The sequence below is a fragment of the Seriola lalandi genome, unplaced genomic scaffold, assembly GCF_002814215.2.
Source record: "Seriola lalandi dorsalis isolate HSWRI2012SDOR001 ecotype SW California unplaced genomic scaffold, Sedor1 jcf7180002054321, whole genome shotgun sequence".
Lineage (NCBI taxonomy): Eukaryota > Metazoa > Chordata > Actinopteri > Carangiformes > Carangidae > Seriola > Seriola lalandi.
In genome coordinates this window covers 156,857-178,253 of record NW_019524874.1, presented here as the reverse complement: position 1 = coordinate 178,253, position 21,397 = coordinate 156,857, and the positions used below count along the sequence as shown (strand labels likewise).

At 45.3% G+C, this 21,397-nt stretch overlaps 1 protein-coding gene across 1 annotated transcript in view; it reads left to right on the top strand.

The window, feature by feature from the left end:
• LOC111655510 (titin-like) overlaps window positions 1–21,397 on the top strand; it is a 174,811-nt gene that overhangs the window by 84,852 nt on the left and 68,562 nt on the right. Inside the window, 47 exon segments of the mRNA XM_087174153.1 lie at window positions 554–651; window positions 774–942; window positions 1,247–1,516; window positions 1,779–2,045; window positions 2,128–2,406; window positions 2,910–3,318; window positions 3,470–3,594; window positions 3,683–3,949; window positions 4,052–4,321; window positions 4,433–4,732; window positions 4,828–5,130; window positions 5,228–5,415; window positions 5,646–5,760; window positions 6,067–6,354; window positions 6,598–6,749; window positions 7,152–7,299; window positions 7,418–7,595; window positions 7,722–7,843; window positions 8,171–8,458; window positions 8,582–8,878; window positions 8,987–9,173; window positions 9,266–9,381; window positions 9,588–9,887; window positions 10,084–10,383; window positions 10,681–10,786; window positions 10,873–11,069; window positions 11,293–11,601; window positions 11,703–11,981; window positions 12,293–12,592; window positions 12,818–13,120; window positions 13,218–13,414; window positions 13,504–13,687; window positions 13,996–14,298; window positions 14,719–15,018; window positions 15,435–15,553; window positions 15,664–15,841; window positions 16,068–16,352; window positions 16,693–16,986; window positions 17,106–17,405; window positions 17,529–17,710; window positions 18,155–18,284; window positions 18,386–18,576; window positions 18,877–19,306; window positions 19,495–19,800; window positions 20,420–20,601; window positions 20,838–20,967; window positions 21,189–21,340. Coding sequence (XP_087030279.1) covers window positions 554–651; window positions 774–942; window positions 1,247–1,516; window positions 1,779–2,045; window positions 2,128–2,406; window positions 2,910–3,318; window positions 3,470–3,594; window positions 3,683–3,949; window positions 4,052–4,321; window positions 4,433–4,732; window positions 4,828–5,130; window positions 5,228–5,415; window positions 5,646–5,760; window positions 6,067–6,354; window positions 6,598–6,749; window positions 7,152–7,299; window positions 7,418–7,595; window positions 7,722–7,843; window positions 8,171–8,458; window positions 8,582–8,878; window positions 8,987–9,173; window positions 9,266–9,381; window positions 9,588–9,887; window positions 10,084–10,383; window positions 10,681–10,786; window positions 10,873–11,069; window positions 11,293–11,601; window positions 11,703–11,981; window positions 12,293–12,592; window positions 12,818–13,120; window positions 13,218–13,414; window positions 13,504–13,687; window positions 13,996–14,298; window positions 14,719–15,018; window positions 15,435–15,553; window positions 15,664–15,841; window positions 16,068–16,352; window positions 16,693–16,986; window positions 17,106–17,405; window positions 17,529–17,710; window positions 18,155–18,284; window positions 18,386–18,576; window positions 18,877–19,306; window positions 19,495–19,800; window positions 20,420–20,601; window positions 20,838–20,967; window positions 21,189–21,340 — 10,793 coding nt within the window.

The window sequence follows — 21,397 nt, the reverse complement described above, 5'->3', positions numbered from 1 at the left end:
TGTAAAACAAAATCAGTTTAGGGAGTTGTGATTGGTGAATAACAATTAATATCACAGTAAGATATTTCTTTTAATGAATCTCCCTTAGATATTAGATAAAACAATCATTTACTTTTACTACATATTGTAATGAATTAATAACATGTTTTAACATTTTTTTTTATCATAATGCACAGACATTTTTATTTGTATTGTTAATTAACTTGTATCATTAGTACAGAATTAGAATTTAATCAATTTTTAATATTATATTTTTACTTACCAAGTTTCTCACTGAAGTTTTTTGTTTTATAATTGTGTGTTTCTGGCCTTAATCAGCCTCCACACAGTCCAATACTTTCTGTCATGTTTTGGTCCCTTTAAAGTCTTTGTTGGACTTTTCCTTCCAAGAGAACAAATAAACGACAATTTAGGATTTATTAAAATAACAAGTATCTTATAATTATGATTCTTAAAGTTCAGATTAATATTTTAGATGAGCATAAATCAGATGAAATGCTTGTTGGATTGAATTGTTGAACTGCTATTACAATAGTGTTGTTTTTGTCTGCAGCTCCTCATGTGGAGATTACAAAGCCTTTGCAGGATGTGGAGGTCAGAGAGAAGGAATCTGCCAAGTTTGAATGTGAAGTGTCCCGCGAGTCCGCCAAGGTGAGACCAGATCCCCCACTGTTCTGTCACTTGGAGATCTGGTTTTACAGCTGGATATGAAAGGATCGACCGAACAGTCCCTCCAAGATAAATCTCATTTCATCTCACTTCTGTCCCACCAGGTGCGTTGGTTCAAGGATGGAAGCGAGATCAGGAGAGGAAAGAAGTACGAGATCACGGCTAAGGGAGTCCAGAGGATCCTCATCGTCCACAAGTCAGTGTTTGACGATGAGGCAGAGTACGAATGTGACGCCAGAACCTCCAAGACATCCGGCATGCTCACGGTCATCGGTGAGCAGCATCCTCATTATTTTATTATTTCTCTTGAAAATAGTTTTTCCAACATTTCACAATAATTTACTGAGAAAACTGGAGGAAAGAGAAGGGAAGAGAGTGGCACCTGTTGCATTAAGAGCTAAGAGGTAAAATTATAAAATTATATTAACGGAATAACTGTAAATAAACAGAAAGAAAAGAGTCCTGATACAAATACTTCGGGTGTAAGCAGGCAGCAGAGAATGCCTGACAGTCAAAACTTGGGGCACCCCCCCCTCCTCTTTGCCCTCATTAACCCCTGCGGCTTTAACCTTCACAGAGGAGGCAGCCAGGTTCACCAAGAACCTGTCCAACGTGGAGGGAACGGAGACGGACAGCGTGAAGATGATCTGCGAGGTGTCGAAGGCAAACGCTGATGTCATCTGGTACAAAGGAGATGAGGAGCTGCCGGAGGGCGGCCGCTACGACCAGATCATGGACGGACGCAAGAGGATCCTGATCATCCAGGACCTGAGGATGGAGGACGCCGGAGAGTACAACTGCAGGCTGAGTCCCACCGTCAAGACGTCTGCCACGCTGAAACTCAACGGTAAGAAAACAACATCTGAAATCATCATGTTCTGATCACAGGAAGTTAAAGGACCCTGTCACTCACCGTTGTACTAATACTTTACGCTCTTTCGGGAAGACATAAGAAAAACAGTTTGATTTGACAGGAAGTGGAGGAAATCACAGTGTGACGGATTTATTGGCTGAAATCTTTACTTACACAGCAAAATAACCACTTTCTCTTCCCCTGTGCTTTTCTTCTTCTCCTTCTTCTTCCTCTTCTTCTTCTTCATCTTCTCCAGAACTGGCGGCTGAGTTCATCGCCCGTCCTCAGAACCAGGAGGTGGTGGAGGGCGAGAAAGCTGAGTTCGCCTGCTCCGTCTCCAAGGAAACCTATGAGGTGAAATGGTTCAGAGGTGACAAGGAAGTCGAAGCCGGGGACAAGTACACAATCATCATTGAAGGAAAGAGAAGGGCTCTTATTGTGAAAAACTGTGAGCTGAAGGATGAAGGAGGCTACGTTGCTCACATCGGCAGCGTTAAAGCCTCAGCTGATCTGTGTGTGATTGGTAAGACTCTTAATTTCTTTGTTTACATCCTGTATTGGTTCAATCGAAGGTTTGATTTTAATAAGTTTGTATTTTACTCCAGAAAAACTGAGGATCATCACGCCGATCAAAGATACGGAGGTGAAGGAGGGAAGCGAGATCGTGTTCAATTGCGAGACGAACACAGAGGGAGCAAAGGCCAAGTGGCTGAAGAACGAGGAGACCATATTCGAGAGCAGCAAGTACATGATGGCTCAGAGGGACAACGTCTTCTCCCTGAGGATCAGAGACGCCCAGAAGGCAGACGAAGCTAGCTACACCATCAACCTGACCAATCACAGAGGAGAGCATGCAAAGAGCGCTGCCAGCGCTAAAGTCGCAGGTAAATAATGTGATTTTTCCTCACTTTTTATTCCATTTCAGGTCATGAACAGAACTACATTCAGGTGGTCATTCTCATTTCTACACACAGACTTGATCTTAAAGATATTTCCTCTGATTTTTTTATTAAGTCCAAATGACCATTTGCTGAAAGGTTCAGGTCTTTTTTCGAGTCTTTAACCAAAAAAATTAGTAAAACTATAAATAATCGATTCAACAGTCTGCTCTGATGTATGTAAGGTCTAGCTTATTGCCCACAGCAGTAACTTTGTGTTAACGCCTACATTATTTTGTGGGGTCACAAGTTAAGTTAGAAAAAGCATTGCTGAGGACTGGAAGATCAGTGTGGAGTCACTCTTGGAGTTTCTGCTAACATTAGCAGCCCTGTTCACATCATTATTGCATTTATATTCCAGAGCAGCTGCTATGTGTTAAACTGCTTTCAGATCCAAGTTGTGCTGCCTCCCTTGTTTATTATTAAACATTCACCCTGTGATTCCACAGAGGAGAAGCTGAAGTTCCTGGAGCCCATCGAGGACATTGAGACTCAGGAGAAGAAGACCATCAGTTTCATCTGCAAGGTGAACAGGCCCGAGGTAACAGTGAGGTGGATGAAGGCCGGCCAGGAGGTGACGCTCAATAAACGCATCGTCTACAGAGCTGACGGACTCAAACACACCCTGACCATCAAGGACTGCGTCATGGATGACGAGGGCGAGTACACCGCTGTGGTCGGTGATGACAAGTGTGCGGCCGAGCTGATCATCAGCGAGGCGCCAACTGACTTCGCCACACAGCTCAAAGACCAGACCATCACCGAGTTCGAGGACGCCGAGTTCACCTGCAAGCTGAGCAAGGAGAAGGCTGTCGTCAAGTGGTACAGGAATGGACGCGAGATCAGAGAAGGACCCAGGTACGACAATCATCCAAGTCTTACATGTTTTGTTAAAAACAGTAAATAACACATTAGAATTAGAAGAGATCCACATTATGATGAGAACCTGCTCTGATTTTTCTGTTTAGTTTGATCATTTTTATTGTACCTTTGACTTGTGTTTTTTCAGATATCACATGGAAAAAGAAGGCAAGATATGCAGACTGATCATCAAGGTGTGCAGACCTGATGATGAAAGTGAATACGCCTGTGGTGTAGATGAGAGGAGGACAAGAGCAAGGCTCTTTGTTGAAGGTAAACTCTTCATGTCTCTTCGTCTTTTTTCAAAAACCACAGAGGTGTATTGAGTTTTCACACAATGATGATGTTGTCCATTCTGCAGAGACCCCCGTGGAGATCGTAAGACCTCCTCAGGACGCATTTGAACCTCCAGGCTCGGACATCGTGTTTGAGGTGGAGCTCAACAAGGACAGAGTGGAGGTGAAGTGGATGAGGAACAACATGATCATTGTCCAGGGAGACAAATACCAGATGATTAGTGAGGGTAAAGTCCACAGACTGCAGGTCTGTGAGATCAGACCCCGAGACCAGGGAGAGTACAGGATTGTGGCTAAAGACAAGGACGCCCGTGCCAAGCTGGAACTGGCAGGTGAGTCAGCATGGAGGAACCAGTCGCACAAATCCACCCTGTGATTGATTTATGGAATGGGCCGAACAAAGGAAAACATGAATTGTTTTATCTCCTTTGCAGCTGTTCCCAAGATCAAAACCACCGACCAGAATCTAATGACAGATGCCGGTAAACCCTTCGTCATGACTGTGCCCTATGATGCTTACCCTCGTGCCGATGCCGGGTGGTTCTTCGAGGGCACCAGTCTGCCCGTCCAGAACATCGACACCTCTGCTGACAAGACCGAGTACCGCCTTAAAAGCCCCAGCAAGGAGGACCAGGGCCGGTACAAAGTGGTCATCAAGAACAAGCATGGCGAAGGAGAAGCATTCATCAACCTGGACGTGATTGGTGAGTCTGGAGGTTAGATCATTGATGGGTGTTTGGATAACTACATTCTGTATCCTGGGTATGTCTGTGGATGTCAGAAAAGTTTCTATACGTTATGTTGGTGGTTTTCAGATGTCCCTGGACCCGTCAAGAACCTGAGAGTGGTCGACACAGCTGATGGTGAGGTCAGTTTGGCCTGGGAGGAGCCAGAGAGTGATGGTGGAAGCAAGATTATTGCCTACGTTGTGGAAAGACGTGACGTGAAGCGTAAGACCTGGACTCTGGCAACAGACCGTGCTGATGTCCCAGAGTACTGCGTCAGCGGCCTGCACAAGGACTCCATGTACCTGTTCAGAGTCTGTGCCCGAAACAGGGTTGGCAGCGGACCCACTGTTGCCACGGAGGACGCAGTCCAGGCCAAGAACAAGTTTGGTAAGCAATGTCCAAAGATTTCCACTTGTATTAACACACCTTCTCCACACTTCAATCCAAATCAGATCCTAAATGTGTTTCTTTTCAACCATCAGATGTTCCTGATGCTCCAGAAAATGTTGCAGTAGCCAATGTCAACAAGTTTGGTGCCACTGTCACCTGGGAGCCTCCCAAGTTCGATGGTGGCTCGGAGATCACCGCCTATGTGATCGAACTCCGCGACAGGACCTCTGTGAAGTGGGAGGCGGCTCTGGTCTGTGGCGCCAATGACCGCTCGGCCGCGCTTAATGACGTGGTGGAGAACAAGGAATACATCTTCAGAGTCAGAGCTGAGAACAAGGCTGGCATCGGCAGGCCCAGCGCCGCCACAAACCCTGTCAAGATCATGGATCCCATCGGTGAGTGATAACCAGCAGTTCAAGAGTTAAAATTCTGAGACCTGTAAAAAAGATCAAATGATGTAATTTCACTGGACCTTTTGTGCTGTGGCTGCAGAGAGGCCAAGCCCGCCACTGAACCTGAACTTCAGTGACCAAATCAAGTCGGCAGTCACACTGACCTGGGAGACGCCCACCAGCAATGGTGGCAGCATGATCACCGGCTACATCATTGAGAAATGTGACGAAGGCAGTGACAAGTGGCTCCGCTGCAACGCCAGACTGTGCCAAGACCTCTCCTACCGGGTACAGAGTTCACCAAACATTTTTATTCTCTGTTGTTATGCTCTGTTTAGTTTTATTTATTTATTTACATATGCATTTCCATCGTCCTTCCACTGATGGATTTTATTTTTTGTGTTTTATGAAGCTCTGTTTCCCACTTTTCACCTTTGTATCTGACAGCTCTGAGTCTTCGCTGGTTCATGTGAGCTGTCTGTTGACTGATGATGTTACTGTTGTGTTGTTCTCATCAGGTGTCTGGTTTGAAACCTGGTCAGAAGTACCTCTACAGAGTTTGTGCAGAGAACGCTGCTGGCGTGTCTGATCCAGCTGAGCAACTCGGACCGCTGGTCGCCGACGACCCTCATGGTACGAGACAAACAGTTGAATCAACTACTGATGTATTAGGAAGAAGTGGATACTTCATTTCAAATGGCGTCCCCTTCATTCCTTAGCACAGATGAAAATGTCCATCTAAATGCTCATCCAAAATCCCAGATTTTAGAGATAAACCAAGATTCTTTCTGTCTTTCTTCCTTTGTCAGCATTAAATAGCGTCTCTCTGATTCCTCTGAAGCACCAAAACTGTCAACTAGATGGCAGTATAACTTGTTTACCAGCCTCTGGTTTTCTCCAAATGACACTACAATCTAAAACATTTTTCTTTCTCTGCAGTCGGCCCGACCTTTGACCTGAGTGCCTTTAGGAATGGTCTGGAGGTGATCGTCCCTCATCCTCTCACCATCAGAGTCCCGATCACTGGATACCCGACCCCCGTTGCCAAGTGGACCTTTGGAGAGAAGGAGCTGACCACTGCGGACGAGCGTGTCTCCATGGTGACGAAGCCCACGTACACAGAGCTGACGGTCACACCGAGCGTCCGTCCTGACAAAGGCACCTACTCCCTTCAGCTGGAGAACGACGTCTCTTCTGTCTCTGGAGAGATTGAGGTCAACGTCATCGGTAACAACAATTTCTTTGCCCTTAAGAAATTAAAAATCTTTGTACACCTACAATAAACACAATGAAGTGCATAAGGAAGTCATTTGTGGATGGAAAAGATTTTAAAAATAAAATATTTTCAGAACATGCATCTGGTCGCCAAACTTCCATAACATCTTTGTATAAGTAAATCTTCTATTTAATCTTCTATATTTACATATAATTATTCAGTTTATACTTTTATTTGGTGTCTTTTTTTCCCAGCATGCCCCAGTGCTCCCAAGGACTTTAAGGTGGCTGAGGTGACCCGGCACCATGTCCACATGATGTGGGAGGCTCCGGAGCACGATGGAGGAAGTCCAGTCACCCACTACCAGATCGAGAAGAGAGAAGTGTCTCGCAAGACCTGGGCCAAGGTACATCAGAGTGTTTTCCTCTGTAGTTCTGTCTGAGAATCTACTCCATCCAACTTTAAGAGATTCAGCAGCACGGTACTACAGCTGTAGGACCTCAAGCCTCTAACAGCATCATGCTTGTATATAAAGTCAATAGTTTGTTGAAAATCTGAGTGTAGGTCAAGATGTGACAAATCTATGGAAGCTACAAAGCAATAAATACAACATATCAGTTGGTTGGTGGTTGAAACAACTCTAAAGCACCCAAATAAAGCATGGCAGAAATTGTCTTTGCACCTGTATGGCCTTACATCACTAACAAACAAAAGTTGAAGGCCTTGACAGGACCAAGCAGCAATCATCTTAGAGGTTAAAGATCGTGATTGCAACGTCTCCTAACCACTGTGATGATGTAATGTCCAGGTTGCTACTGGCATCCTGGACCTGGAGCACACTGTGACAGATGTCATTGAAGGAAAGGAATATCTGTTCAGTGTCACCGCCTGCAACAAGTGTGGACCTGGAGAGCCGGCATACATCGACGAGCCTGTTAATGTCTCCTCTCCTGCCAGTGAGTATTTTCACAGTGAAACCAGCTTCAACATGAGCATTTGTCTCCTTTGCTTTTGAGAACACTTTTCACTTCATAAAAATTTGTTTACAAATATCCATTATGTTTATTCTCGCAGCTGTACCTGATCCTCCCGAGAACCTGAAGTGGCGCGATAAGAGTGCCAAGACCATCTTCCTGTCCTGGGAACCTCCAAAGTATGACGGAGGTGCCCCGATCAAAGGCTACGTGGTGGACAAATGTCAGCGTGGTACTGACAAGTGGGAACCCTGCAGCGACCCCATCCCTGAACTGAAGTAAGTCCTGACAGTTTGAAAATGGTAAATTGTTAGGATTTCTACGGTTTTCTTGGGCCTATTCATTATTTGTGTCCTTTTGTATATTGTGGGACAGTTGTTATAAGATATGTTCTATGCTCTCAGGTTCCAGGTCACTGGCCTGATTGAGGGTCAGTGGTACGCCTACAGAGTCAGAGCTGTCAACAAGCTGGGAGCCAGCCGACCCTGCAGGGCCACCGACGAGATCCAGGCTGTGGATGCTAAAGGTAGGCCGGTCTGTGTTCATCCAGACATGATCCTGGTGGTCTGGAGTGAATGTTTGCATTCAGCTTCTTCAAACCTACTGTACTGATATTGTAAGAGATGTCCTGCACCATAAGTATGTACTAAGGAATGAAAGATGATCAGGATCAGGTGTCAGAGTAACTTAATTGGGACTAGTAGAAATGAGAAAGGAGATGTGTAGTACTGATAGGACTGGAAGTAAAAATATTGCAGTCAGGAGGTTAATAGGATCTTGAGTGGGACTAATGAGATTGTGAGCAGGAATAACTGAATCTGGAGTCTGACCTTTTTTTTCATAATTCCAACAGAGCCTCCAGAGATCCAGCTGGATGTGAAGTTGCTGGCCGGTCTGACTGCCAGGGCCGGTACCAAGATCGAGCTTCCGGCCGATGTCAAAGGAAAGCCCGATCCCCGGGTGAAGTGGACCAAGGCGGACCTGGTCCTGCGGGCTGACAACCGCATCACTATCGACACAGAGCCAGGACATTCCAAGCTTTCCATCGCTGACACCACCAGAGGGGACACTGCCACCTACATCATTGAGGCCGTTAACACTTGTGGACGCGCCACTGCCACTATCGATGTCAACATCCTTGGTACAGAGGCTAATTTATTAGCCCACCTATGATACCTGAGCTATAGCCACAACTGAAACTGAGACATTACCAACCTGGGTGTGATTTTTGAGAAATATTCATGTTGTGTCCCCTCCTCTTCAGATAAACCTGGTCCTCCAGCTGCCTTCGATATCTCTGAGATCACCAATGAGTCATGTGTCATGGCCTGGAACCCTCCCAGGGACGACGGCGGCTCACCCATCACTAACTATATTGTGGAGTGCCGTCAGTTGGACAAAGAGGAGTGGGTGAAGCTGTCTGCCACGGTGAAACACACCACCTTCAAAGCGTGCAAGCTCACAGCCATGAAGGAGTACGTCTTCAGGATCAGCGCTGAGAACCAGTACGGCATCGGTGCACCTGCAGAGCATGTGCCGATCATTGCAAAGTATTCCTTTGGTAAGTTGATTTAAACGGTTATCTAATTATCTATCAGAAATTGCACCTTGAACGTTGATGATATATGAATAGCCAATGACAAATCACATTATTTTCCATCCGTTTCAGATCCTCCTGGACCTCCAACCAGAGTTACTCCCTCTGACATCGCCAAGGATGCCGTGACTCTGACCTGGTTCGAGCCAGACGAGGACGGCGGCAGTCCCATCACTGGATACTGGGTTGAGAAGTTTGATCCAGAGAGCGACAAGTGGATCAGATGCAATAAACTGCCCATCAAGGACACAACCTTCAGGTGAGTTATCATCATCACTATCATCAGCCGACAAGGTGAAGGATCTTTATTTGTGTGGTTTTTCATCTGACCGCGTGTCTGTGTGGCTGCAGGGTGAAGGGACTCCCCACCAAGAAGAAGTACCGCTTCCGTGTTCTGGCTGAGAATCTGGCTGGTCCTGGAAAACCAAGCGTAGAGACTGATCCAGTCCTCATCAAAGATCCCATTGGTATGTCACCTGTCATTCAGTACTGTTACTCAGCGTACACTGTAATCAGTGTATTGACGGCTATTTCTTTAAGCTTTGTCGTATCAAGATTGTAATTTAATTAATAAACTGTATATCATAGAAGTAATAGGATTGGGAGTGAGAGTAATAGGATTGGCGACAAGAGTAATTGGATGATTATGATAATACCACACACTCCTCTTCAGATCCTCCATGGGCTCCTGGTAAACCTGTCATAAGGGACATTGGCAAGACCACAGCCCTGGTGGCATGGACCCGGCCAGAGCACGACGGTGGAGCTAAGATTGAAGGCTACATCATTGAGTTCCAAAAGACTGGAAGCGAGGAATGGATCCGGATTGCTGAGGACATTCCTCTGACCGAGCACCAGCTGCATGGTCTGATGGAGAAGCAGGAGTACTCATTCAGGGTCAAGGCCGTCAACAAAGCCGGAGAGAGCGAACCAAGTGAGCCCAGCGACCCTGTGGTCTGCAAGGAGAGACTTTGTAAGTTCAACTCAGGGGTGGGTGGCAGAACACTGTTTTTCTAAAAGGATTATAGTCTGTGAAAAACTCCAAAAAATTTAGCTTTGAGGGTTTCTTATTATAATTGTCCTTGAGTTTAAGGTTTAAAGGTTCTGATTCAGGATCTCCCACAGTCAGTAAGAGATAGAGCCAATACTCCATGTTTTCCATTCCACAGACCCTCCCTCCCCTCCTCAGTGGCTGGACGTAACCAACATCACCAAGATCAACGCTGACCTGAAGTGGCAGGCTCCCAGCAGTGATGGAGGCTCACCCATCACCAACTATGTGGTGGAGAAGAGGGACGTGAGGCGAAAGGCCTGGCAGGCAGTTGACACCACCGTCAAGGACCTCAAGTACACCGTGAGTCCTCTCAACGAAGGGTCGCTGTACGTGTTCCGTGTTGCCGCTGAGAACGCCGTTGGGACGAGTGAATTCTGTGAATTGGAGGATGCTGTGCTCGCCAAGGACACTTTCAGTAAGTTCTCGACAGTCAGCGTTGTGTTTGTTAAAACTTGAGCTACCAGTGTAGCTTGAATAGTTTCAGTGTATTTATAGACAGTTTAGAGCAGATTTTTTTGTTTATAGTTACATACCTCATCAATTATTCATCGACAGGTTGGCACTTAACACATTGGTGACCCCTACTCCAGGGGATGATAACAGGACGCAAGATTGTCAAAGGCACTTTATTTCCATTTTAAGACTCTGAGTACGGCTGCAAACAAATGTAACTGTCAAGTATTCGTATTCATGTTTGTCATTTTCTCTGCAGCAACTCCTGGACCTCCTTATGCCCTGACGGTGGTGGAGGTCACCAAGAGACACGTAGAGCTGAAATGGGAAGCTCCCAAGAGCAATGGTGGAAGACCGATAACCAAGTATGATGAAAAACAGCTACTACTGTTTGTGATTCCAAATATAACTGAAAAAATATTCAACAAGACAATCACCCTTTGCTTTCCAGGTACGTGATTGAGAAGAAAGAGAAGCTGGGAACACGTTGGCTGAAGTGCTGCAAGACTCCAGACAAACAGACTCAGTTTAAGGTGACAGATGTGGATGAAGGGTCAGAGGTTCAGTTCCAGGTCAGAGCTGAGAACGAGGCTGGAGTCGGTGATCCAAGTGAACCAACTGAGATCCTCACCATCGAGGATGCAACCAGTAAGAGACCAAATATTTATTGGAAATGCAGGAGATCCTTGGGTGACTACTGGGGATGTCCTTGACTAAAGAAATTCTTTTTATGAATTGATTTTTCAAACTGTTCCTCCAATAGTATCAGTGTATGGCAGATAAATACAGGATATGACTTCATATCTCTAAGACACAGTCAAAAAGAATATATTTCAGATGTATTCACAGATGTCCTTCTCTCTCTCTCCAGGTGCTCCCTCTCCTCCTCTTGAAGTGGCCATCCCTGACGCCAGCCGAGAGCACATCAACGTCACCTGGAAGCCTCCAGCCAAGGACGGTGGCTGCCCGATTACCGGCTACCATGTTGAGGTGGCAGAGGCCCGCCCAGAGCTGAAGTGGCTCAGGGTCAACAACAGACCCATCAAGGAACTCAAGTTCAGGATTGATGACGGAATCAAACCAGAGAAGAAGTACGTCATCAGAGTTCGTGCCATCAACTCTGTTGGTGTCAGCGATCCCTCCGAGATCTCTGACAAGGTCTTCACCAAGGATCCCGACTGTAAGTATCCACACCTCTCTGTTTATTAGATAAGTCTAGATAGGTTTGATCAAAACACTGATAATTAACCCTAAATAATAATCCTGTCCTCTGGTCCCAAGGTGCTCCAACTATGGATTTGGAGGCACAAGACGTGGTTGTGGTTGAGGGCGAGAAGCTGCACCTGAACATCCCATATAGGGCGATCCCGACGCCCAAGATGGTGTGGCAGAAGGACACAGTGGAGTGTAAGGCCGATGACCGGCTCTCCATGACAGTGGAGATGAACAGCGCGCACCTGGAGCTGCTCAAGTGCACACGTGCTGATGCCGGTGCCTATGCCATCACCCTGGAGAACAGTCTGGGAACTGCCACTGGAACTGTCAATGTCAAAGTCATCGGTAGGATATCCTCCATGTAAAAGTGCTTGGGAAATATAACACCATGCATTGTTCATGTTATAAACTTGTGTATGATGTACTTTTGTAAACCAGTACAAATGTTAGATTCATCCAGTTCAGTTTCCCACAAGCACTTTTCAATCCCATTTTTGCATTTGGTTTCTGATGAGTTCTTGGTCCGGGGGACTTTGTGTATTTCTAAAAATCTCCTTGTAACCCTGTTAAGCACTATTTCCAGTTATATTTCACTAGAAACAGACTAGCAGCAACCCTCCTCTAACACATTTTTGGTTCCTTCCTGAACCCTGCAGGACTCCCCGGTCAGTGTAAAGACATCACCTCCAGCGACGTCACCAAGAACTCTTGCAAGATCAGCTGGGAAGCCCCAGAGGATGACGGCGGCACCTCCATTGTCAGCTACACTCTGGAGCGTCGTGAGGCATCCAAGAAGACCTACATGCCTGTCATGTCCGGAGAGAACGTCCTGACTTACACTGTCAAAGAACTGTTCATCAATTGTGAGTACTACTTCAGAGTGAAGGCTGTCAACAAGGTTGGAGCTGGAGAATATCTGGAGCTACGCAACCCTGTCATCACAGAGGAAATCAAACGTAAGTCCTGTTTTCAGCTCTATAACATTAGAGGGTTGATCTGTATTGTCATTGTAAGCATGTTAGCATTGACATATTGCTCAACATACAGCTTTGTACCTAGTACCTAGTGAATGAAATGAGATGACACCTGGTACATACCTCTAGGATTATAGTAAACCTGGTGGTCTTGGCTATGGAGGCACCTCAGACATTTACAGTCTGTGGCTAATATTGATTCCACAGAGAAACCAGACCCACCTATCCAGGTGGAGGCTCACGACCCGACGTCCAAGTCCATCACTGTCACATGGAAGGCTCCGGACTATGATGGCGGCTGTCCCATCCAGGGCTATATTGTGGAGAAGATTGAAAAGGACGGTGACCGCTATGAGAGGGTTACCCCAAGCCTGGTTCCTGGTTTCTCCTACGTGGTAACAGGCCTGAAGGAGGACATGGAGTACCAGTTCAGGGTCCGCGCTGAGAATGCCGCTGGAGTCAGTGAGCCGTCACGTAGCACACCACTTACCAAGGCTGCAGACCCCGTCGGTACGGAAAACTACAAAATGCTTTAATATTGTTTATTTGTGTATTTAAACCACAAAAAAGAAGGACCTTGATTTCAAAACTCTTATTTCATTTGCAGAAAAACCAAAGGTCACCCTTCATGCCCGTGTGCAGTCTGGTGTCTGCATTAAGAAGGGCGAGGAGATCCGCATCGATGCCTTCATCTCTGGGTCTCCGTACCCCAAAGTCACCTGGCTGAAGAACGATGAGGATGTCACCAAAGAGCCGACCAAAAAGATTGTTCCTTTGGTCAAGAAGAAGAAGTCCAAGGCCAAGGTTTGTGTCCTCACAGAGGCGTCTGACAGTCCTAATCCTTTTCAACATAATGTAAAGATATTTTCTAATTTTTACAATGGTCCCTTTAGGTTCCAGAACCAGAGGAGGAGTTTGTGACTCCACTGCGTGAGCGTCTGGGTCTGGATCAGACTCAGAAGGGCCGATCTGCACTGATGATACGCGACGCAGTCAGACCAGACCATGGAAACTTCATCATCATGGTGGAGAACACTCACGGTGTTGCCACCGCCTCCTGCAATGTCAACGTCCTTGGTAAGACAAAAGTTTATTTATTTATTTATTTATTACGAGTTTCTAACCTGATACCTGAACCTCCAGCTCACATGACCTCCTCAAGGTCCTCAGTTAGTTTTAATTAGAGGAAACCGGTCATCAGTTATACATAAAGAATTTCAAACTCATATTCTGAAAATCATAAATGGAGAAAAAAAGGCTTTGAATCAAATGAACTGTTTTTATAAATCAAAGAATAATAGTTTTACTCAATGCACGTCAGCAGCTTGCCCTGAAAGATTTTATAAACCTCATTTACATGTTGATCCGATTCCCCTGTCCTGCAGACAAACCCGGTGCTCCAATCAACTTCACCTTCGATGAGATCAGGAACACATCAGTTATCTGTAACTGGGAACCTCCTGAGGATGATGGTGGCAGCGAGATCCTGAACTACATCCTGGAGAAGAAGGACAACAGAAACGATGAGATCGGCTGGATCACCATCACCTCCACCCTGAAGGGAACCAGCTGCCCCGTCACCAAACTCATCGAGGGGAAGGAGTACATCTTCAGAGTCACCGCTGAGAACAAGTTTGGCTGCGGGCCACCATGTATCTCCGAGCCCCTGGTTGCCAAGAACCAGTTCAGTAAGTAACAGAATAAATAATAAAGGAATCCATGAGGGAAAATTTCTGACTGGCTAAAAGTGACTGCAAAACAGAATATGTACATAAAACCCCTGTAATAAATACTGAATATTAAGTAGAAATAATAAATAATAATATCAAATATAGAAATATAGTAAATAAAACATTTAGTCATAATTGAGTAGAAACCATTATCATGTTAATGGTTTTTAAAATAAAATTATTTGTATATTTTCAGAAAGTTAATTCACTTTCTAAAAGTCACAAGAAAAAAACTATACACAAACTATTGTTTTTCCACTTTGGCACCACCTAATGGTCATATCAACAATGACGATGTAGTAGATAATGAACTCCTTCCCCCACTTTCATTAATGTACAAAGGCTGTTAAGTCACTCTCCTTTTTCCTACCCCTTTAGATCCTCCTGATGCTCCCAACACTCCCAGAGTCCACGAGGTGACGGCGAGCACCGTCCACATCTCCTGGCACGAGCCGAAGGACAATGGCAGCCCGATCCTGGGCTACTGGATCGAGAGGAAGGAGGTGAACAGCAAACACTGGACCCGAGTGAACCGGGCCCTCCTCAACTCTCTGGATGTGAAGGTCACCGGCTTGATGGAGGGACTCACCTACATCTTCAGAGTGTGTGCCGAGAACCTGGCCGGGCCCGGGCCCTTCAGTGAGCCTACCGAGCGCATTATCACCATGGACGCCATACGTAAGTTTCTTTCTGCTGACTCCATTCTATTTCTTCTCCCTCTCTGTGCTGTCAACCTAAAGGCAAACATGACAAACAAACAATTCACTGTCTCTTAATGTACTGTAAATATACCATAAAGCCCAATTCAATCAGAATGAGATTATTCAAAATGCTGGAATGCAGACATCACATTAAATTAGTAATTTAGATCATAGATGGACACTGACTGACTTTGCAAAGCATGAATTAAAGGACCAAACCAGCATTTATCTTTTACCCATTTAATACAAAATGTATCTTTTGGCCAAGACACCAACTGTTTGGAAAAACAGGACCAGGTACTTTTTACCATGTGAGAATATAGAACATTGTTGTGTTCACTTAAGTCTATTAATTACCACTGAAATATTGAACACATCTCTGCTCCCCCCCAGTGCCTCCTGGCCCCCCCACTCCATGGATCGTGGATACTGGGAAGGACTCAGTCATTGTGGCCTGGAAGCCACCACTGTACAACGGTGGAGGAGACATCTTGGGATACCACGTTGAGAAGGTTGAAAATTACATTTCCATTAACTGACACTTATGCAGCTATAGGTCCATTTTTCTTCAAAACAAATCTTTAGTGTTATGTGATGTTAAACTCTTGTGCTCTACTCACAGGTTTTGGCTGGAGAGAAGGACTGGACTCGGAGCACAGAGTTCAGGTGCAAAGAGCTGACATACACTGTGACAGGCCTGGCCGAGGGAGCAGATTATTATATCCGTGTCATTGCCGTCAACGATGCCGGACCCGGAGCTCCTGGAGTTACTGAACCCGTCACTGTTAAAGAGCCTCAAGGTAAGTTATCCAACTGAGGAAGTATGGACTAGGTAATTTACCTAAACACATTTTATGTGGAATCGTAAAGAATAATGTTGAGGTGTTTTTTTTTCACATTTTCAACACTTCCTGCAGCTACTTCACATTTCATAATAAATGTTTCCTAGTCAATTGTGAGATTAAAGTACTTAATTTATTACATTTCAAGGCAAAACTAACAGTCCTCGCTGTCTTTGCCATTCAGAACCTCCTGCTGTGGACTTTGACGACTCTGTGAAGAAGGGTGTCATGATCAAGGCGGGCGAGTCTTTGAGACTTCCCGCTGTGGTGACTGGCCGACCCCAGCCGGAGGTCAAGTGGGCCAAAGATGAGGCCGATATCGACAAAGAGAGGATGATCGTTGAGACAGTGGGCAAGAACAGCACACTGTTCATCAAGAAGGCCGTAAGGGCAGATCACGGAAAGTACAAGATCTCTGGCACCAACAGCAGTGGGACCAAGACCGCTGAGACCAGAGTGGACGTTATGGGTCAGTGTTACATGAATACACCCCAGCATTCATTTGTACCTGCAAACATACCTGAAATCCCATTCATACAACCTCTTAAGTCCTGGTGTTTGTTTTAGAAACTTTGTTGTTGTTTTTCAGATCACATTTATTGTATTTTTGTTCTTTTGTAATAAAGAATCAAACAGGGTTGTTGTTATCAGTTAGTGTTACCTTCAGTTAAAAGTGCAGATTTAGGTAGTTGTAATGCACCAGGTAAACAATGATTAAATGAACGAGGTCATTCTTCATTATATTAGAGGAACTTAAAAACAGTGAGACAAAATGTCCTTGACATCTTTACTGGTCTGTGTTTCTGTAGACGTACCTGGACCAGTGGTTGACCTGAAGACAGTCGTGGTGACAAAGAAGAACATCACTCTCACCTGGTCCGACCCCTTGGACAACGGCGGCAGCGACATTATTGGCTACGAGGTGCTGAGGAAGGATGCCAAGATGAAACTCTTCCGCCAGCCCATTGAGACGGCGTCCTGTAAGTGTGACGTCCAGGGTCTGCTGGCTGGTGAGGAATACGACTTTAGGGTCATTGCAAGGAACAAATACGGTGATGGAGCTCCAGCTGACCTGGGTCCCATCTTGGCAGAGGATCCCAAAGGTAAACCCACAGAAACATGACCTGTTGGTGATATTAGCTGACATTTTATGGGAGAGAAGATCTAGTAGTCTCCTGAATGAATTGTCCAGTGTTGACCGAACTCCCTGATAATGTTTCAGGTACTCCATCTGCCCCTGAGAAGTTGCACTACACTGATAGAAGTAAGACCACTATCACTCTGGCCTGGCAGCCACCTCGCACTGATGGCGGCAGCCCCATCAGAGGGTACTACGTGGAGAAGATGAGGTCTGATAGCACTGAGTTTGACGTGGCCAACCGCAAGATCTTCACTGAGTGCTGTGGAACGATTGAGAACCTGTCAGAGAACCAGGAGTACCAGTTCCGTGTCAAAGCTGTGAACGAGGTCGGGGACGGAGATCCATCCAAGCCAATCACAGCCAAGATCCAGGATGATGAAAGTACGAAACTATTAAAATCTTAATGTTAAAATGACACATGTAGGATCAGTTTGGGTGAGACAACAGCAAAATGAGTCAGGTTTGCACAAAAGCAATATACTAAGAAAAGCTTGTTGTCCACAGTTGCTCCTGTTATCACGATCCTGAAGTTCTTCAAGACGAATGCCATCATCGTGAGGAAAGGGTCAGCCATCGACATCCCAGCGGAGGTGAAAGGACTTCCTCTGCCAACGATCCAATGGATGAAGGACGACGTGGTCATTGAGAAGCCTGATGAGGAGAAGATGACCATGGAGACTGAGGAGGTGAAAACTGATTCATTAGATAATTGACTTTTGACTTTTGTTTAGTCTGTGTCCAACAGTTTGGTCCTGATAAATAAGTATAGTTGCACTGAATCATTCACTACATTCCTAAGATCCCCATCAATTCACCCAGTACACCTTGCTTTGTTTGTAGCCACCTTCCTGCTTCCTACATAATCACTTGTCTTTTACTAAACTCACTCTTGCATTTCGTCATGTAGGTTCATGGGTTATCAATTGTAACTATTGAGTTGTTGCCCATTTACCCTGATATGCTCAGGCACATATAACCATTCAGTATTTCATTCAGTGTATACCTGTAAGGATGAACCTTTTAGATTCTACTCACCTGACAACCTTTCCTCTTGCACCACCCAAGGGACAAACTTTCAGTTCTGTTTGTTTGACAAGCAGATGACAAACTAAACTTTTTTTCATCTTCAGGTTAACCGGACAACTCTGAAGACAAAGATCGCCATCCCAGAAACCATCAGGCAGGACAAGGGCAACTACAAGCTGGTGGCTGAAAACTGCTATGGCAAAGCTCAGCATGTCATCACAGTTGAGATCCTTGGTAAGAATCAAAATTTTACATGAGAAATCACTTTTTGTGGGATTAAATTTAATGGGAATTGTTTGAAAGTCCTTTTCATTGACCCACACCTACAATTTCAGACCGTCCTCTTCCTCCGAGGAACATCGTGGTCTCGGACATTAAGGCAGACTCATGCTACCTGACCTGGGACGCCCCAGAGGACAACGGAGGCAGCGAGATCACCAACTACATCGTGGAGCGCAGAGATGCCAGCAAGAAGAAGTCCGACTTTGATGCTCTCACTATTAATCTCATCGACAGGAGATATGGAGTGAGTCAAGGCTGTAGGGACTGAGAGCTAAACTGGGATGTAGTGCTTTGATTTAGTTTCCAATAATTATATTCATTTAATGGAGCAGTTCCTCAAGAAATTAGTTTTTAAACTCAAACCCAACTGTCTCAGAATATTATCTCAAGTTTTTTCTCCAATTAACTCCTAAGAACTAAGAGACCCATAAAATAGAACGTTACAAAAAATTTGTCAGTGAAATTAGAAACATTTCATCATCATTCTGCACAATCATCATGTATTGGATTCTGTGTTTAACAAAAAGTTGTTCTGCTGCTTCAGGTCTACAAACTGGACTTGAACGGTTCCTACCAGTTCAGGATCAAAGCTGAGAACAAGTACGGCGTCAGCGACGGCTGTGATTCAGAGAAAGTCCAGCTGAGGGATCCATTCGGCCTCCCTGGACCACCACGTAACCCCAAAATCATTGGCGCCACAGCGACCACCATGACTCTGACCTGGGAACCTCCTCTGGAAAATGGTGGTTCCACCATCCAGGGATACTGGCTGGAGAAGAGGGAGCGCGGCGCCGTGTACTGGGGTCGTGTCAACCGAGCTCCAGTCACCAAACCAGCAGTGAAGGGCCTGCAGTACACTGTGCTCAGACTCATTGAAGGAACAGAGTACCAGTTCAGGATTGCAGCCTGCAATGCCGCAGGGGTTGGACCACCCAGCGAGGCCACTGAATGCCGTTTCACTGTGGATCCATGCAGTGAGTGTTAACCCAGAATCCTCTAGCATTTTGAGAATAACTTGTTGCAATTAAGCATCTTCAGATTCATTAAAAACATTGGTTCCTTTTGTGTTGTGAGATCTATATTTTTATTCCGAGTGAAATTTTGACATTTTTATGCAATTTATGATAAGCACAATGTCAACCCCTCTGTTCTCCTTTCGTAGACCCTCCCAGCTCACCTGGATCCCCCGAGGTTAAAGACAAGACCAAGAGCAGCATCACTCTCAGCTGGAGTCCCCCCGACAGAGATGGTGGCAGCCCCATCAAGGGTTACATTATTGAGGTCCACGAGGAGGGCTCTCCTGACTGGAGGAGGGTTAATCCCACTGACAAGCTCCACCCATCCACCGAAATCACCGTCCCTGACCTGAAGGAGGGCAAAAAGTGCAAGTTCAGGATCTACGCTGTGAACGCCGCTGGCAACTCAGAGCCCGCCAGGACGTCGGACATCCTGATTCAGGACATCCTCAGTAAGAGTCATACATATTAATAATCCTTCAGCCACAAGAGCTGCTCTTAGACCTGCTCACAACACAATTACTGTTGATGGTGATACTTAGTTAATGAAACTGCTGTCCACTAGTTTTGATGTTGGCTGATAAAAATCACATCTTTTTGGTTGTTCAGATGGTTTCAACCTAATGTTTGTTAAAGGTTCAGCACAAGATCCTTATCTGTACATATTTAATATTTATTTTCAAACTGAGCTTTGGCATGTCACTTTCTACGTTTATGATGTCATTTTGTTTGCTAAACCTCTTCCATAACTAAGTCTTTTCATATGACCTCCAGACCTCTTTTATTAGTGTGAAGCCTGTTCTAAGGTCAAGACCATGGAGCTTTAATATTCTTACTCTGATCTGTACTGTTCATGGAAATTGAACAGAGTCAGTGCAGCAGTATAAGATTGTCTTACAAATCCAGGTTGAACTTTACAAAAACATGAAATATCAAACTGGATTCTGGTCATGCTGCAACTTGTGATTCTGTGTGTGCAGTATTGTTCTCAGCACATTAATGAAGCCTAACATGAAAATATCAGATGATGCTGGTTTTAAAAACTTGTGTATTTGTGTGTGTGTTCTCCAGTCGAGCCAGCTGTTACCCTGGACATAAGCGCTCACGACCTGCTGAACTGCAGAGCGGGAACACCCATCAGGATTCCCGCCACCATCACCGGACGACCCGTTCCGAAAGTCACCTGGACCTTTGACGGAACTGCAGAGACCGAGAAGAAGAACGAGCTTCACACACTGCCTGTCGACTCAGAGGTCAGATGATGATGTGTAACAGACTGAAAATCACAGATTAGTCTTTGTGTCACTTAATTCAACCTTAATCAGACAAAAAATATGATCAACAATTGGTCCATTTTGTGTTGCCTGAACTCAGTCATCATCAAAAATGTTAAGGACCCAGGTGAAAAGTGTGAATGCCAACTAAAAAAGAAGTTAAAGTTGTGACTCATGACACTTCATTCTAACATCAGACTGCTGTTTTCTCTCAGATCCACTCCACAGACACAACCTCGGTGGTTGTGATTCCAGAGAGCAAAATGAACCACAGCGGCCGGTACGTCATCAACGCAGAGAGCCCCGCGGGACACAAGGTGGTCAAAGTCAGAGTCAACGTGCTTGGTATGTAAAGATTCAAAGATTCAAAGATCTTATTAGTCACATGTGTGGGCACTCCTGAGACTGTGCTAAAAAGACTATGGTGTAATGACGAAGAATAATTAGAATAAGAGATTTAAATAAAATGAAATGAAATGAAAATAGTCCTATAAGAATTAGAACCAGATAACAATTCAAATATAAGAGTCTTCTAATGCTTAATTTCTTGTTTTGCGGATGCGCAGACCTGCCTGGACCTCCTAGAGACGTGAAGGTGAGTGATGTGACCAGGGGAACCTGCAGACTCACCTGGAAAGCCCCAGAGTCTGACGGCGGTGACAGGGTGAAGAGCTACTTCATCGAGAAGAAGACGGTGGGGGGCAAAGCCTGGACCAAGGTACAACCCCGCACCTACAGGATAACACACTCTGAACTGTATGGTTATTATAAAATA